Source organism: Phoenix dactylifera, chromosome 10 (assembly GCF_009389715.1).
Source record: "Phoenix dactylifera cultivar Barhee BC4 chromosome 10, palm_55x_up_171113_PBpolish2nd_filt_p, whole genome shotgun sequence".
NCBI lineage: Eukaryota > Viridiplantae > Streptophyta > Magnoliopsida > Arecales > Arecaceae > Phoenix > Phoenix dactylifera.
Genome location: NC_052401.1, coordinates 1,810,527 through 1,829,065, shown reverse-complemented (window position 1 = coordinate 1,829,065; position 18,539 = coordinate 1,810,527). Strand labels below are relative to the sequence as shown.

Here is an 18,539-nt window from a genome sequence, read left to right as displayed (position 1 = left end):
ACAAATTCCTAGCCGTATATCAACTAAATCATGCTCTGAAAGTCCAGATGATCAGATTCCACATGTCTGAATCAACACAGGTTCAACAGTTCACATCCATCGGAACGCAAAACGAGCCAATAAAAACCACAGTTGAAGTAATTGGAGGCCCATGATGATCAATATGGGCCAATAGAAGCCCTAACCTATCTCTTTTTTTTTTTTTTTGCTAATGCGGATGGATCATACCCGACGGGTACGGATACACCCAATAAAGTCAAAAAATAGGATACCTCGGAGTGCCAAAGGCAGCTCCCCATCTACAGTCCACAAAGTGCCTCCGGAATGACTAGCTACATACGCAGCCACCTAACCTATCTCTTTCTCCGTGCTCATTTCTAAGGAGTCCCTGTGGGGTTCCAGCTAGTGGTGGAGCCAAGGCCGCAGAGCTCCAGCTATCATCCACGCTCCTTCCCACGAAAAGCCACGGCCTTCTCTACCGTTACCGCCATCTCAAGTCCCCCTCCACCGTTCGACGCGGTCACAGTGGGCTCAGGATCCACGCGCTCTAAGAAACCAAACAGGAGGCGGCCAACTTTAACTTTTTCAAACATTGAAAGCAATCAGCTGAGCGTGCCAACTTGGAGAAATCTAAAGTGGATAAGGCAAAGGAACTACTGACCAAGTATGGAGGGCTTATTTGGCCAGCTCCATCTCCCTCTCATTTCTCTCCCTTTACCACCTCCTCGTGCTAGAATCGTTGGTATTAAACTTCCAGACAGAACACGAGAAAGGCACTCAATTTCTTCTCAAAGTTTAAAGGTCCAACGGGTGGGAGCGGCGGGACGGTGGGAACATGCGCATTGGCTTGCGTAGCGCACAGGGCGGCGTCACCGATTAGGTTACCTCCGACCGTTGCGCGCACCATAATCGTAGCCGGTTGGATCGGAAACACGAGAGCCAAGACGGACAAGTGACTCCTGAACGCAACGAAGTAGTTCTTGTTTTTCCTTGTACTCATTCGTCGCTCGTGTTTCGATGGACGGGTACCTGTAGATTTAGCTGTAGCCTCATGCCTACTAGAATGAAACATTAGCTTCGTTAATGGTGACTTTAAGTTCATCAAAGCAAGCCCCAAAAATTGCAGTGATTTGCATTTCTGTAGAGTCATACAGCAGATCAAATGAAATCAGAAATCAGACAGGACCCTGATAGCAATTAAAAAAGAAAATATGATAGCCCTTCTGCAAACAGTCGAGGTGTCCAGAAAGCATGAATCTCTGAAAGTATCATTATATGCAACCATCTTCAGCAGTTTGAGTGATATGGTCAATCAGTCATTCATCATGCTTACCCTTGAGAAGATTAATGTACCATAAAAAGTGCCATTGCATCTTGTATATGTATACAATGTGATAAACAGCATGAATGAGAGAAGTTAAACATAGTTCTGATGGCTGCCTCATGTATACCTTTTGCTACGAGACTGGTTGAAGTGTCGGGGCATGCAAAAAGGCTTTAGAAAAGGGAAGATTATGATTCATGCCAGCACTATGTAACAAGACATGTTACTCAACTGTACATATGGACCGTAGCTGTTCTTTTTAAGGCCACTGACAGCTTTCTCTTGCAAAAGCATCTTCCGTTAAACAACAGGTTCCCACCCAGAATATTGATTATTCCCATCTCGAAGGTCAGTCCAGTGACATAGACCTTGATGAACATGATTGCATCAGAGGAGAAAGGTACCGACCTGAGTTCCTGAATCCTTCCTCAATCTCATATTCATCGCTGAGTGGAATTTGTACCGGAAGGGACATCGATAACACCAGATGGTGGAGTTTCTGGCCGAGGAGTGCTAGCGTTGCTTGCAATGAAATCCTCTGGATTGAATCTGCCCATTGCATCCCATTGGACTTCAGCTGTGGTTGGAGTTAAGGAGCTAAGATGTTGGAACTGGGATAAACAAAGAAAAGAGGAACATATGACAAGCAGCAAAGGATACGAGCTGTCTTCCACATATCTGTAATACTAACTCCAGCATCTGATAGAAGCCAATAGTCAGCATCAGTCTGCAGAATGAAATAGAGTTCTCAGAATCGACACATTCAGTATAGTCTTTTAAAAATATCTTGAGGTACCATATCATTCCAACCACATCATTGAAGATGATGACACAAAAAGGAGATATTGATTAGTGATGATAATCAGCCTCTAAAAGCAATATCAAACAGAACAGTTCCTTGGGGTGCTTTTTCTGTTTTTCCTTTGAACACTTTTAAGGATCAAGAAGATAATGGACCAAAGTCACTTCCTCCTATAGAAAACGTCCTATCCAAGTCAAACATTCTCAAAGCAGCTGCAGCTAATAAGTTTTTTGTTCTACTGTATCCATGAAATTTTCATTTCCATCATAATACTCAGAGGACCCAGTATAAGATATGAAAATCATTTACATCATTGCAATATTAGTAATTAATAAGCTGAACATCAAAAATCAGGAAATCCGAAAAAAAAGAATTCACAAACTAGATAATCAATCATTTTGTTTAATTAAGAATTTTAGTTGACAAGATATCTGAAATAATGGAGTCGATCATAACTGGATGCATGCTATCAAGGCCAGAGTAGTCTCCATTAACTCAAACCACGTGTAGTAAGAAATTTCGATCTCAGGATTTTGGCCTAAGAGCAGATGATGATTGATGGCATAGGATCCATAAAAAGCCAATCCTAAAATGGACTTGTTTAGGTTTATTATTGTAATTTATTTATGCATTGTTATGACATAGTAATGGATCCTGTCTCTCTTTTCCTTCTCTGCATGATTACTAAGACCATCACTAAAATCTAAGAGGAATGCACTTACATCAACATCTGAAGGAACAATCTTCATCATCCCTCCAACAAAATCATGTGATGCATTTGGATCTGAGTCCATCCTCTGACAGTCTGGAACATTAGGCGCCATTTCCTTCCCCCTGCCCTCTTCTGTAACCACTTCCACTGTGGAGTTCTCAGCTGAACCCGAATTTGATGCAGGTGGGAGCCTTTGGGGTGTCTCAACACCACTCATCTCCTCAAACTTCTCCTCATATTGACTATGTGCGTTGGAAAAGAAAGAAAGAACTCAGAAACCTATGATACAATATATACCAAGAACAACTTTGAATTTCAGGATTCTTCTACATTTTTGAGTGGGGTGGTCAGAAACTTTGCATGTCGGATTAAACAAGGTCAAGCATCCTGAAATATAATTTGGAAGGAGAACATTACCTAACAAGGTAAACATCAATGGGACCCATCGAACTTCTTAGCACAATTCTGTATCTCCTATGGGGATATTCACCAGCCTGCATGCAGAGGGAGCAAAATATATGAGCTATACAAATGCATAAGAAAGTATGACGTGTAAATGAAACTTCTCTCAAGTATGACATGTAAATGAAACTTCTCTCCTGTCCTTGTCTAATCTCACCTCATCAGGATCTGGAACTTCCAGGGTAGTACCATACGGGGCTTTAATTGCTATCAAGGTATCATTCTGCATATAAAGAAAGAAGACATTAATGATTACTTTTTGGCTTCTATGAGCAACTAACAGCTACTGCTAATGTTCAAGTCACTGACAGTTCAAAGAACACAAGATTACTTTCTACAAGCCAGTTAACAAACCTGAAAGCAGGGCAGGCCTTTGATGTCAGCTTCGGTCACGTAAAGCCACCTGAAGACATAGATAATGATAAAATTGACTGTCAGATATATGGAAAACTAACGTGCTTACCATGTGCAACTGAATATAGGATGACATTTACTTTTGATTATTTTCATCTTCAGTAAGCACTCTTAGTTTTTCTCGCATTTCACTGTACACAATGCAAAATCATCAGAGAAATGGTAAAAGCTATTTATAATTATAATGTGGCAGTTTGACCAGCAACCGACTTTATATGATCTTCTACGCTGCGCTCCTGCAAGGTAAGATTTTGAACTTCTGCCTGAACAGAAGGAAAGAAAGAAGAATTCATATTAAGTTATATATTATTGATATTATACTAATGGCTCAATGGAATAAACATGTGCACACTATAGATCATGGTTTTTGTTGTTAGCATGAAAATCCATCCATGCATGATACCTGTAAACTTGAAACATCATCATCAAGCTCTCCTGGCCTCGAGTCATCTAGTCCCCTGTCAAATATTTTCTTATCAAATTAACATATTCTGAGTTCTTGGATGTCTATCAATTTATAAGATAGGTATAGAGGAAAATACATGTAAAGATGCAAAAATAGAAAAGGTTAATTACTTCCAACGGATTCTGTTCTTAAGTTTCTTTTCTATCAGTCCAATCCCTTCAAGGACATTTGTGATGTCATATATCCTTCTCTTTTGGACCTATATATCAGAAACATCTCCTTAAGCCTACATAAAAAGGAGAGAGAATCAAATGAGTGTTTATCAGCTCACCTCCAGTGTTTCTGCAGCTTTATTCAGATCAAGGATGCCATCCTGTGCATGCTTAAGTAAATTGATAAACTTTTTTGTTAAGAGTCCTAGAAAAGATAATGGGACAAAATTGTCAGTGGCACAAGCAAGTGAAACCCAAAATCAATTTTTCTTCAGCTTTAACTGCTGAACTCTTGAAAGTTTGTAATTTATAGAGACCCTGTCTATCAAGTTTTTCATATATAAAAAAATAAAGCTTCAGATTAACAACCACTTCAATCACCTAGAGAGCTGTCATAACGGCAAGTACCAACTGGAGTGAGAGGATTGCTGGATGGAGAAGCTGCAAGAACTTATAATGAATTAATGATACTTGATTAAATATAAAGCTTCCTAAAACAAAACTTATCATCATAAAGCTTCATAGGTTCGGTTAAGGAGTGGTGTAATAACTAATGCAGTCCATCAAAATATATATGTAATTGTACTCGTAAGGGAATTAGTGAATCTTTATTCAAGGGTTAGGTGCAAACGTATAATAATAACAAGATTGGAAAGAGAAGATAACTCACCAGCATTTGACAAGGGTGTCAGAGGTCCAGATTTATTGTAGTTTGCAACCTTGGACCTGCCATAGTTCCTACCTCCTTTTCCTGATACTGGTGTAAGGAGAGAACTGGTAGCAGCCTCAGCGTATCCAGGGCTGGTTGTCCACTCACTTGATTCAGCAGCTTCATTGTCTTCTTGTTCAGTCTTTCTCTTCAACTACATATGGAATACCATTATCATTGAAATATAATCAACAACATCATAATAAATATGTATTATTCAGAGAACAGATTAAAGAACTGCATTAATAAAGAAAACACAAGCTTGAACCAACTTAAGATATGCTTAGATTTTCTCAAAAAACAAAATGCTAAGGACCCACTGCAGCATTAGGATGTCACACGTATTTAGGGAGTATAAACTTTCAGACAATAAAATAATCAAAAAGTCAAATAAACTTTCCAGAGTATTGGATTGGCATTGAAACACAAGCTTGCAACACACCTGTACACATTGAGATTCAGGTCACCAGCTCTCAAAGTCATCTTGCAGACCCTATAAAAGAGCCAGATCTTCTTTTCTGGAGTTGGCACTCTCACTGGCCCCAAAAAAAACCCAATTTTTCATGTTGCAGGAGGTTCAAGCTATCATTTATTCAATCTCTTTATGTACAAAATATTCAGAACTTTTCTGAAAAAAAATATTATCTAAATTTGATTTTGTAGTGCTTTTAGGTGGTAACTTTAAACTAGAACTACAAACCCCATAATATTGTCAAAAGTTTAAGTGCCTCTGACCAATTTCTTCAAAGTTCCAATATCAAATTGAACAACTACCTTTCATGAAAACATCATTTTCAGCTTCCCATATAAATTACACTAAGGCGTAGGACTGTGTTGTTCTGAACATTCTTATAATCTTCCTAGAAGGTGATATGCAAATTGTACAATTGCAAATCCCTCTTTTCTTCATCATATCTATGTATTTATGGGGATTAGATGGTATTGACATGTTCAATGAAGATCTGAAGAGGCTCCAATAAGGAGGGGTATTTTAATTTGTATTGAAGATCGTAAGAGGAGAGGAAGATCTAAGAAAACATGGATGGAGGTTAAGAGGAAAGATATGGAGAAGCTTGGAATAACACTCGAGATGGTTCTAAATAGGAATATTTGGCCAATAAGGATCCCTGAAGCCAACCCCAAATAATTGGGCATGGCGAGCTATGTGTTCATGAAACTCGACAAAAAGGGATTCAATCAAAGTAAAGAAAGGTCTTGGAAATATAATGAATGTTAAAGATATGGTGGTATATTATGAGGAGATGGTGACATAACGCATTGTTAACAAATTACCATAATATTGCTTATATTATCAATTTATGCAATGTGATCATTCATAAAAGTGAAGGCCCAAGGATTGATATGTTGAAGTGGGCCAGATCAACCAAGTCTCCTTTTCATTTTGTTAAGCAAAAGAGGCTTTACCAAAATACGCAATGCCTTGCATCCACAAGCCCACATCAACAGCTCATTTGCATAATGCTATAAAAATAAACAAGATAATTATGAAAGGGGATGAGAACCTATTTACGCCAAAAAGATTTTGCAACTTAGGGGAGGAAAAAATGCTGCCCACAGCACGAACTCCAAAGATGACAAGCATAAAATAGTAGAAAATGACATGAAGCATCTAATATTGCTATAAATGTATTTAAATGACAAAATAGTAAAATTGGTATGTGGATTACACAAAAGCATTTTTAAGAAAAAATTGTGGACTTCATATCAAGATTCAAAAGGTAATAAAAGTTGCTGATCTTCATTGAATGAAAAAAAGAATAAATAATGTAAAAGGCCTGGAAAGATGTATTAAAAACCAAGGGAGAAAAAAGATTAGTAAGGTTAACTATACCCATTTATGATGGTTATCCACTGGTTGGGCTAACATATCTAGAAGTCAGCTAAAGTAGGGGTGTGAAAATTAACAAGGAAAGATGGAATATGTCTGCAAAATTATCGAAATTCATAACTCTAGGAAAACACATAAGGGCAGCACTCTAAACAATATAAGTTGAGAAAGCTCAAAGGATGATGATATGAAAGAATTTTGATGAAGATTCAAAGGTGAGGACCTAGTTAACTAGCTTATTCGATAAGATCCTAAAGTAAGAAAATGAGAAGTTATTGAAAGAAATACCGTATCAATTTTATAAGAACAAAACTAATTTACAGTATTGCACCACTTTATGTCACATTAAATTCATAAACTATATCATAGAATCATGGAAGAGGGTGGTGGTACTAAGACAACTAAGTTACATTATTCCCAGAAACCATATCAACAAAATTTTGGGAGTTGAGGGTGCTTTCCAACATCAAATCTAGCATAGAAGATATATGAGAATTTTTCATAAAAGATGCAAATCAAATCACAATATTTCAAATTCTGGGTGGATGGGTTGAAAATGTCTTTTTATTCTTATTTCCAAACCATAGATAGTTGAATAGAGAAAGTGCTAAAAATCACAAAGATACACTGAAAAGAGATTTGGGGCATTAAAAAATTGATATAATACATTCTTTTCCAATACATGAAAAGCAAAGCCTGTAATTTCCGGAGATAATATATAATTGATATTTTGAACTTCATTGTTAGCTCCAAATCATATGGTAGACTGAGGGATGTATCAATATAAAGGAGTGATTCGAAACATGAAGAAGGAAAGACGGGCAAAGGTAGACTGAAAATCACATAGTATGAAGTAGCAAGAAAGAACTTGGCATATCAACATCAGTACTAAACCAAGTGGAATGGAGAAAAAAAGATTCATGCAGCAGACCCCAACTAGTTTGGGATGAGCACTTTGTTAAGTTGACTTGAGTCAGCTCCAAATCAGACAAATAAGAACTTCAGTTTTGAAGGCAGGTCCAAATCAAGTGTCACCAGATAACTTTGTATGTAATGACTCAAATATCAATCTTGGTTTTGACATCAACACATCAATGGTTGGAAGCACTAGCAGTAGGCTAAACCAGTCAGGTATGATGGGATCCCAAATTACACAAACAAAGAATGACATGCCCACATGATATGATAAATGGATACAATAAAAGAATTAGGCAACAACAGTGCAACTATCAACTTTTGTTTTACATTTGCTACATGATAGAGCACGCGGAGGCGGCAAGCATGATAACTAATGCAAGAGTTGTTGATGCACAAGAAATTTAAGCTATCAACTTAAGCAATGAAACCATAAAAACAGTAAACAACCAAAACAGTGAACAAATAGAAAGAATGTACATTCAGCTGTTCAACACAAATGAAACCAGTCCCTAACTTCAATCAGAGTGATGTCCATTGATGCACCAATTCAACAATAGGGACACAGGGTTGATCTTTATTCTCCATTCTGCATAGAATCTTCTCCCATTCTCCTCCATAACATATGGAAGTCATCACCCCAAGCCTGGTTGGCTACCATGCAATTTTGACAACAAACAGTGATTTCAGTTGCCTTATATTTCTTTTTGCACTCTCTTCCATTCCACCATCTCTCCATTTCGAGCACGTACCAGTCATCTACTATGTCTTTTGCCTCTCTGTTGCACTTTGACAAAAAGGGCTGGTATAATAAATAGTTCCCTTATCAACAGCCTTTGTGTTCCCTTTCTCTCTTAAATTTTCTTACCTTTTGTGCTAACCTTTTTCTTATCTTTCCCATTATCCACATGTTAATCCAAGCTTTTCCTCAAAAACATTTTGACCTTTAAGTTTTTCCTGTTCAGAATTACTCCATTTATTAGTGTTAAATCCACCCATTATGCTTCTAGTTTGACCATCTATAAACTTCTGCATGAAATCAGTGGCGCAGAGGATCAGATATAGCCACAGCATAAGATAACAAAATACCACAATATGCCAATACTGTAAAATGTACTTTGGTGCTTGCATGTTCCACCATGTCAAACATGATACAAAAGAAGATTTCAGATAATCAGCACAGTGAGCATTGCAATCCAAAAGTAGTAAATAAAGAACAAGAGGGGCATGGAGTTGAGAGTGGAAGCAGGAGAGAGGTGTTATTGGGAACAATTGCTAAGAAGAAGGCACTAAATAGAGGCAAAGGGAAAAGATGGAGAAGATGGAAAGAGAGAAGTAGGTGCTTGTCATGATTGGACATCATATTCATGACAAAAATTTCAGTATAACAAAAGGCATTCATCTGGTGAATTTACCTCAACAGATGGGACCCCACACTAGAATCATATTTGATGTAGGAAAAGTATACAGGACCGAATGGAAATCTGATACCAAATTTTGGCAAACTCTGATAATGCTAATTGACCATCGGTAGATAACTACTAACCACTAGTTAAAATTGATTAGGTATGAGTTAAACTCTTTAAGCATTCACGGATGATCAAAACAAGAAAAGGATTAAATGTAGCAAGTATTTGAGCAACATATCAAATCAAAATGAGTAACTCATTGCAAAGGCCATAACTACAACCAGTGAGTTTTGCTCCATCTTTTCAAGATCAAAGCAATCATTTTTAGCTAGTCATATGCTTCATGAATGAAAACTTACTTGTTCTTTTCCCAAAATTTCCATGCAACACTAAGCCATTATCCTTAAGACTCTCTGAAACTATCTAAGCTCCTCTTCTTAAAATCGATCAAGCGTATATCATTTAACATGAAAAAACCACATGTTTATGTCCATCACTTCATCCTCGATTGGCTGGGCTTTCAAGCTTCGGCAATTTGCCAGACACAATTATTGCTAAGCCAACTATCCAAAAGATCCCCACTTTGCTACCTAATCAAGCAATTTTCCAGTGTTCAGTCACAAAATGACAACATACATCTCTCTCTGTCTCACTCCCACTTAAAAAGAGAAAGAAATCAGCACATTCTGCATCTAAATAATGAATTGATGCAGCATTGAATCCACAGATTAATTAAAGCCTTACAGCTGTTTGAGTTTATAAAATCAAAAACGCACTAATACAACATCCGCAAGATGCAAGAAAATTCTAGATAAATCTAGGGGGATCTTTAGGCTTTCTCTTGCACATGCTCCTCGCAAAGTGGCAGAAATATGTGATATTGTTGTTTGATTGAGCATAGAATCACAGCTGTTCTTGTCGGTATATCACCCACAGCGATGCTCATCCCTCTTAATACTTTAAACATTCGTTCTAAGATAATTTACAAAATTTGCAGTTCTTTCAAAAGATGTAGATATCATAAAACGATCATAAATAGAGAACTTGGAAGTGAATTTCAGATCAAGCAGCACGTAAACTTTCTACAGAAAGCTCCACCGATTTCAATGCGAGCTTAACCTTCAAGCTTTACGACAGCACCTCAAAACACAAGTAGCATACACTAATTGCTCCAGCTATCATCCATACTCTCAAAAAATGGCAATTTACCTCTGAACGAAGAAAATCAAAATGATCAAATCAACTATTTACTGCTTCAATGCAACAACTATAAAGAGTAACATCTATAGCTTCAGTGGTTAACGTTCCCAAATAACCAACTCCATTTGCAGCAGCAACAGAAAATAGCACGGATCTATAAAAGCAAGAAACCTCAATACAGCACAGTACAACACTTCTGCACCAATTCGACCACTCTAATTTTCTGAAAAACAAGAAATATATCAGGAAAACAGCTAATTTTAGTATTAGATGAAACAGAACGGGGGAATAGCATCAAGAGCACTAAAAGCACGATCAGAACACTCAAGCAGTGGATTTATCGTTTCCATCTCGAACATAGAACAAAATGAACAAACCTCCACATGAAACTCACGGGTGTCTTAATAACTAGGGCATCGGAGACATCATCGGGGGTGATCCGGTAGCCGTCAGCGGCGGAGAACTGGTGGTACTCATCGGGTGCCACGAACGGCGGCTTCGCCGAGGGGAACAGCGGGTGGCGCTTCAGCGGCCGGAAGATCTGCCCGGCCTGCTGCTGTGCCGACCGGTTCCCCGCTGCCCGGCCGCCAGACATCGAGCCCACCGCGGGAGACGAAATCCGATGAAACGGATGCCGAAACGTACACAGATTGGTACTGGAGGCGAAAGCCGAGAAAAAGACCCCCGATTCAAGGAGGGGATCGGAGGGCGTGGCGGATCGGGGCCAAGATCGAGGGGTTGAGGTGGCCGCCGGCGGGGGGTCGCCGGCAAGAGGGGCCGCGGGGGCTAGGGCTTGGGGGATTTGGGATCTGGGGCGGAGAGGGAGGGTTAAAAAAGCGGAGAGCAGAAAACGAGGGAAATTATAGCCTGGACTTCGGATAGATATGGAGGGAAGGCGTGAGTTGAGTGAAATTAAAAAGGAAAATATAGAAATAAAACAAGAAGAATATAAGAAATTGCCAAGAAATCCTCCCCTGTGGTTATTATACAGGGGCAAAAACTTGTATTGACGTCACCGGTCAGCGACGCTCGTTAGTTAAAATAACGGCCCTTAGCTGTTATAACTGTGAAAGAAAAATTACATATACACCCCTCCAAATTTGAGCCATTTATACTAGGATACCAAAAGTTTAAAAAGTGTGAATTAGCCATCAAAACTTCAAATTCGTTACAATATAGACCAACTGTCTATCTTTGTTATGAAATGTTATTACATGGGGATCATCTGAAAACTAAATTTTTGAAAAATTCTAGAGCTATCTTTTCTACCAACTTAGCGATGAACTTTTGTTTTAGTGTAAATTAAAAAGAAGTGCACGTAGATGAATTATAAAGGGCAAAGTGTTTTAATATATGTGCAGGTAAATGAATGATAGAGGATGAGGTATTTTAAGATTTATATAGATTTATGAATGACAAAGGATAAAGTATTTTGAAATCTATGTAGATGGATGGATGAAAGAATATAGTACTTTGAGATTTGTACAGATAGATGGATGATGGAGGATAGAGTGCTTTTAAATCTATATAGGTAAATGAATGACAATGGAGTGTTTTGAGATCTACACAAGTTAATGAATGATAGAGAATGAAGCATTTAGACATCAATGCAAGTAGAATAATAGCGTGCTTTGAGATCTATGCAGGTGGATGAATAACAAAAAATTGTTAATTGAATCTTTTTCATTCTCAACGTGTCATTATACTTTGTCGAATGACAACTAATAAGAGATACTTAAATAATAGCTTTTATCTAACTACTATTTCCTAATCCAACTACACTATGACAGACCTAATAATGTATACTGGGTATGATAGTCACTACTAGGTAACTTAGCATTTGCATTGTTTATCGGACAAAATATTATTGTGAGATTTAAACTTGTATATTATCTAAAAATAATTTTAATAATAGAAAATATAAGAAATATGCCAGAATAGTATTATTTTTATTATTATAATGATAAAATATGATTGATTATCATGTTTAGTTTAAAAAAATTGAGCATATAGAAATAATTTAATCATTACGATGGATGATAACAATTTATACAGAGATATCTACCATTACAATAAAGGTAACAACCATCGATGATTATTGGCCAAAATAGCAACGAAATGTTGGTTATTATTCTGGCATTTTATTAATATATATATATATAATCAGAGTAAGAGGTTCTGAATTGTTATAACGGCCGTCGTTGTGGACTTTGATCCGGTCGCCCACACAACAAAGAATTGTTAGCAGAGTGCCAAATCTAATAAACGGACGGCTGAGATCATCTTGTCTATGCACGTCACCAAGCCACGCCCGTTACTTTAGGAGGGCGTGAAGGTTGGCTATACAACGTTTTTGTCTGTATATAAGACTCACAAAGGAAAAGGTTTTTTTTCTTCTTTTTCATGTTTTTTTATTTTTTTAACACCGTAGTTTGTCCGGCCCGAGCTAGTGGGAACAGCTCACGCTCGTTCGAATCGGCGATGCCCGCGCTTTTTGGCCTTCGTCTCCTCGCGATTTTTCAAGGGAGAAACCCTAGCGGGCGAGAGGAGAGAGCCGTGGGATCTGGCGGGCGGGCTGCGAGTGGGAGGAGCGCCTTCGGGAGACTTTTCCACTAAAGGGTGCGACGACGTGTCGAGAGTCGAGACATGTGACAGCGACTCTCCGTAAAGTAACTGGTGTCGCTGTTTCGCCTCCAACAGCCACCACGAGTCACCTGGTCGGTTGCAATTATATCCCAATACTTTGAGCACAGGTCTTTTGAAATATGTGGGTATAAAAAAATAAGTTTATACCTAATTTTGCATTATATCCCAATAGTTTGAGCACAGATCTTTTGAAATATATAGGTATAAAAAAATAAGTTTATATCTAATTTTACATGAATATCCTTCTAAAATTGATATAATGACTAAAATATTGTTAATGGGTAGATGTGCCCAAAAAAAACATTTAATGGAGGGCAAAAAAGTAATTTCAAAATTTTATTTTATTTTTAATTAAAATACATATGGTTTTTATTAACGGTGTTAGAAGAACCATTATATTAGGAGCATTTGTGCAAAAATAGTATTTTATGAAGATACAAAAATAAATATAAATTTTAAAAGGATATTTATGCAAATTTAAATTTTTAGAAAGGTATTCGTAAAAAAAAACTCTAAAAAAAAATTGTCTCAATGCACTATAAGAATGAACCAAATGTATGCAATTTTATCAAGGTTATTCTTATATTTTGAATTCGTAACACTTATATCACAATATATCAAGACCAGCCTTCTTAAGACATATAATTTCTCGAAGAGCATCCTTGTCGAGTATCTTGTCTCTCATACTTGAAAACTTTTATTAACACTAGTTTATTGAAATTGGAACTGATCAGTTCATGTTGTTTTTAAAAAAAATCTCTGAGGAAAGGGAGGGAATAATCTCGCCCAGCTCATTGAGATTTGATTTTCTAATGCGAGTTAAGATGCATGTTAACAGCCATGAAAATACATTACCAACTTCCATATGGCTAAATTGGGCATGTAATTGCTATCGGTATTGTTGTGGTTCAAATTTGGCCCAAGAGTGACCACGCCGGTGGAGTCGAGGAAGCCGCCGGTGGTTGAAAAGGGAAGACAGGAGCCACCTCCTGCGCGACGGCCACGGACCTGCACAAAGCCTCACCGGTGTTTCCGATGAGGGGCCTCCGACGTTCAAGTTAGAGTGGGGTAAATTTGGTCCAACCAAAAGTTTCTTAAAAGTTACCTGATCGAGTTATTTATAGTCTCGGTGGAGTGGCCCAGTGGCAGAGGCACTGTCAGCCCTCATCATGAGGGGGCGTGGCTCTGAGCCGGATGACGCGCAGCTTAGGCTAGTTGGTGGCGTGCAGTACCGCCTATTCTTGAGAACTATAGGATGTTGACAGTCACGACAGGGTATGGTCGGAGTAGTTAAGGTGCCGTCTGACTGCTGAAGGCCGATTATGGAGACGTGATACGGTAGTGTTGTGAAGTACGGCCACGTAAGTGGGCATAGGCCTACACATGGGTGCGGTCGTTGGCGAGGCTGAGCTCGTTAAGTAGTCGCGTCATGTATTTGACGAGATCAGCTTGGCGGTGCTGGGAGTAGCTTGGCTTCTCGAGTTCCGAGGCGTGCTCGGTGGAGCGCCCCGAGCTCGAGGATCGGGGCGTACTGCTGGGGTAGGCACCTCGAGCTTCGTCGGGGTGGGTCGGCGAATGTCTGGAGGCGTTCAGAGCTTGGTCGAAAAAGTCGGCGAATATCTGAAGTTGGTGGAGCTTTTAACAGAGTTCCGAAGTGGAGCTGACTTTAGGTCAAAGTGATAACAAGTTTCAAGACCTGCAACAGGCCCACAGGTACAACATTCTGCCTATGCTCAAGTTTTAGATGGACGAATTGGTTTTCCAGGTAGTAGTTGAGAAGTGGATATCTTATTCTAAATGGGAAGGTTGGTGAGCATTCTTTGCTTCACAGTTTGGCTAACATCCAAATACCCTCTGAGATCACAGCATTCTTAAAATTTGATAACCCTGTCGTGATGCCCTGCACCTCTGCTATCACCTTAAATCCAAGAGGAACAAAGAAGAGCACCTGAAACAACTCTGTCGCACCAATATTACTCATTATTCTTGCAGTCTAAAAGTACCATGGAAACCTGATTAGCCTGATGAGGAGCTTGCAAACAGATGACAGGATCATCACTTTCAAACAAATACATAAATCCAACGCCTTTTGGCTTCTGCTGGTAAGTAAGGGTGAGCCGAGTACTATCATCCCTGTTTCTTTACTGGTCATGAGCTGGGGCTCTCTTGAGTTCTGTGCTCAATAAACTCCATTGGTTTCTCAGAGTCAGCAAGCTGGCCAGGAAGTGAACATGGCATGATACTAAAATGTACAGACCAAGCAGAATCAACACAATCTCAATCCCATATTTAACAGACTGGTACAAACAGGAACTATAATGCATATCTAATTTCACCATTTTATACTGTATTGGGAGTGATAGCACTATCTTCTTCCACAAAATTCATTCAGATTTTAAAGGCTGTAAATTGTCATATATGACAAAACCAATAGATCTACCAGGCCTAGACACCTCCATTATATTATAATCACTCGAAACAAAAAGGAAATGACATCCTACTTAACCAAGTGAGCCAGATCTGGGTCATCCATGTCCAGATCCAGCCAGCCATAAAGCTGCATGTATTCAATATAATGGTCAGGGGGCTTTATAGCAGGAGGGTTCTTTGGGGTGAAACCATGAAGCCTTTGAACATCACGAGCAAGCCATCTACCATAGGCTCGGTCCAATGGAGGCATGACCTTAACCAGGATCTCCTCGCGCTCCTGCTTGGCAGGCTTATTCCCCATGTCAATTCAGAGAATTCTGATTGCGTGCCACCTGAATCTGAAAAGGCAGAGGATCAGATTTGTGAGGCTGAAACAAAGGCACAAATAAGGATCAGTCTTGTGAGAAACTGTGCAAGAGAACTTTTAAGGGAATGCATTAAGTTGTTTTCGAAAAAAAAAATCAGTAGCATATTAAGATGCCACATTAGATGCTAAAACAGACTTTGATCAAAATTGAGTGGTGCACAATAGGGGTGCTGCTATTTTCTTCTGGGAAGTCAAGCCTCAAGGGCCATCACAAAACTGTAATATGTTACACTGCACATAAATATGCCATTTCTAACATTCTGCATCTTTTTTCCTTTTGACAAAATTTCTAACATTCCACATCATTTGCTTAGAAAAGCTACCTCCCATTGTACCCTTCAGAAGTACAGACATACATACAAACATATTTATCCTCTTCGAGAGAGAGGGGGGGGGGGGGGGGGGGGGGGTGGAGGGGTTCCTGAAAATGCCGAGTATCCTCAAAATTTTGGCTTCACACTTGTCTTATACACAAACATGATCAGCACTACTTAATCTAGTTCTCGGTATATGAACTTTCAAGCCAACTTCTAACTAAAAGCAGTTCGAGTTTACAAGGCACAACTCAACACATTGAATGCTACTTAAATCATGTAGGCCTCCGCAACAGCCTTCTTTGGCTTCTAAACACCTTGGAGGTGTCATGAGACTTCTACTTCTCCTGCTAATTGATCCAAGTCCGCATGCATTTGTGATGCATGCAACTGAACTGCTCCCCATATTGTTCAGATATTTTATGTCTGAACCAAATACCCATTGTCCTCAAGCAAAGGGAGAACAGTCCAGGTCTGCACCTTTCTGTTACATTTATTCCATGTTAAACCCCCTCTACGTCCAAAATTCCAACCTCCTGCAGAAGGCCTTCATGCGTGTCTTTACTGGTTATTCATGACTAGAATCCTGCAGGTTCTCTGCGCATGAGGGGAAAAAAAAAAACATACTGCAGGAGTTGATTGGGAGCCTCATGAAATGCTCTAGGAGTTTAGCATGTGCTGGACTTCCCACATTTTTACTAAAGATACAGTGCCATTTATAGTGACTTTCCCATTATATATAGAGTAGAAATTATCAATTCAATAACCAAAAAGCATCCATATTTTATTCAGGAAAGAATAATCTCATTTGATTTTCCTTCAGCATGGAAATCCAAGATACTTGAATCCTTGCATATTCTTCCAACATTCTTGATCTCGTTACCTTTTAAACATCCTAAGGAACCCCCTACTCTTTTCCTGCATACATACCCCAATCTATGATCACCTTTCCATGCACTAGATGACAGTATGAGAGAAAATTACCCAACAACTGATGAAAGAAAATTTTCAACCAACCACAAGAGGACATTGCCCGCCTTTGTTTAAATTTACATAACATGACTTTTTGCAGTCATTAACACCAAAATACTTTGATATAATGAAAACTGTACAATAACAACAACCAGAAGAACAAAAATTGGATCTATGTAGGGTTGTCTATCCTACCCACTGCTTCCAAAATGACATGAAATTTGAACGGCATAGTAAATAATGTTTATCAAATATCGTCAAAGAGATATGGCTGAACAAATGATTCAGGTGTAGGCTTGCCAGTCAGCACATATCGTGCCAATGCCAACATTCTGCATTGTTTTGCTCTTGCATATCCATGCAAGTATGCAGTTTTGATTTTTAATAGCCTTACTTACCTCAACCAAAAAAAAAAAAATTATAACAGCCTCACATTGTGATGGACTAATGGTCACTATGCCAATATCATTCAACTTTAGCAGCTTCAAATAGGTTCCTAAATCCCACCAGAATGTTGCAGACTAATAGCATCATGTCATGCCTAATTTCTTACTTGGGTTTTCATATCACCCTCTTGCTATACAGTCGATACATTTACCCCTTTGATTTCATTCATACAACACACCATCTAAACTCATTCCCTTTCATCAGTCCCAGCCAACCTTCAATCCCAACTTAATCATGATACAAATATCAAGTCTTGACGTAATCATTTAGCATCAGCTTCAAATAAGTTCTTTGTCATCATATGTTATCAAGGATTGCAACCTCGTGTTCGCTTATCATTCCGCAGCGATCGCATCCCACGCTTTCGAAAAAAAATCCCACATCATAATCTTACAAAAAAAACTCACCGAAAGAAACGATGATTATATTTCTAGAGAAAGAGGGCTTAATCAGGGGAAGGAAGGAGAAGATTGCAAGTTTTTTCTGATTTGAAGAAGCCATATAAGGAGTTGATAGGAATTGGGAAACTCGAATACTTTCGAATAATAGCGATTCCAGGACCAATTAAGGAAAAGAACCACGGAAAAAATTGAAAAAGAAAAGGGGGTGTCAGAAGAACCGCACCTGTGATGCCGATACCTCTCGCACCTTTCGCGATTGGTTCGGTGGGTATTCCTTGGGGATATGGTAGTGCCGGAGACGACAGGGTTCAGATGCGCCGCGGGTACAGGTTAGTCGCTCCGTCTCTCTCCGCCGCATGGGGTCCAAATTGTCCAATAACACTCTAGAATTTTTTTTTTTTTTTTTTCTATAGGGATCCCTCATACACAACTAAAATGAGTACACCTAAAATCAAAATATATAGCAAATCTTGTAATACCATGGGCAACATTTTTTTTAATTTATAGAGTCCCTCAAGTGAGCGATCACGTACGAAGCCATTTAATTC

At 38.8% G+C, this 18,539-nt stretch overlaps 2 protein-coding genes across 2 annotated transcripts; both read right to left on the bottom strand.

The window, feature by feature from the left end:
- Window positions 1–79: 79 nt before the first annotated feature.
- LOC103703131 (transcription factor E2FB-like) lies at window positions 80–11,298 on the bottom strand. Its single transcript, XM_039130733.1, has 16 exons — window positions 10,809–11,298; window positions 5,003–5,195; window positions 4,714–4,773; window positions 4,452–4,537; window positions 4,291–4,379; window positions 4,118–4,172; window positions 3,925–3,977; window positions 3,795–3,845; window positions 3,655–3,703; window positions 3,458–3,523; window positions 3,256–3,332; window positions 2,849–3,080; window positions 1,985–2,051; window positions 662–1,901; window positions 354–547; window positions 80–185 (listed from the first exon to the last, which is right to left on the bottom strand). The coding sequence occupies exons 1-14, from the start codon at window positions 11,007–11,009 to the stop codon at window positions 1,765–1,767; spliced, it is 1,416 nt and encodes a 471-aa protein (XP_038986661.1). The 5' UTR covers window positions 11,010–11,298; the 3' UTR covers window positions 80–185; window positions 354–547; window positions 662–1,764.
- Window positions 11,299–15,358: 4,060 nt separating this feature from the next.
- On the bottom strand, window positions 15,359–15,828 carry LOC103703134. The gene has a single exon (XM_008785877.3). It carries the CDS (start codon window positions 15,789–15,791, stop codon window positions 15,558–15,560), a length of 234 nt encoding a protein of 77 aa, XP_008784099.2. The 5' UTR covers window positions 15,792–15,828; the 3' UTR covers window positions 15,359–15,557.
- Between the last annotated feature and the right edge of the window lie 2,711 nt (window positions 15,829–18,539).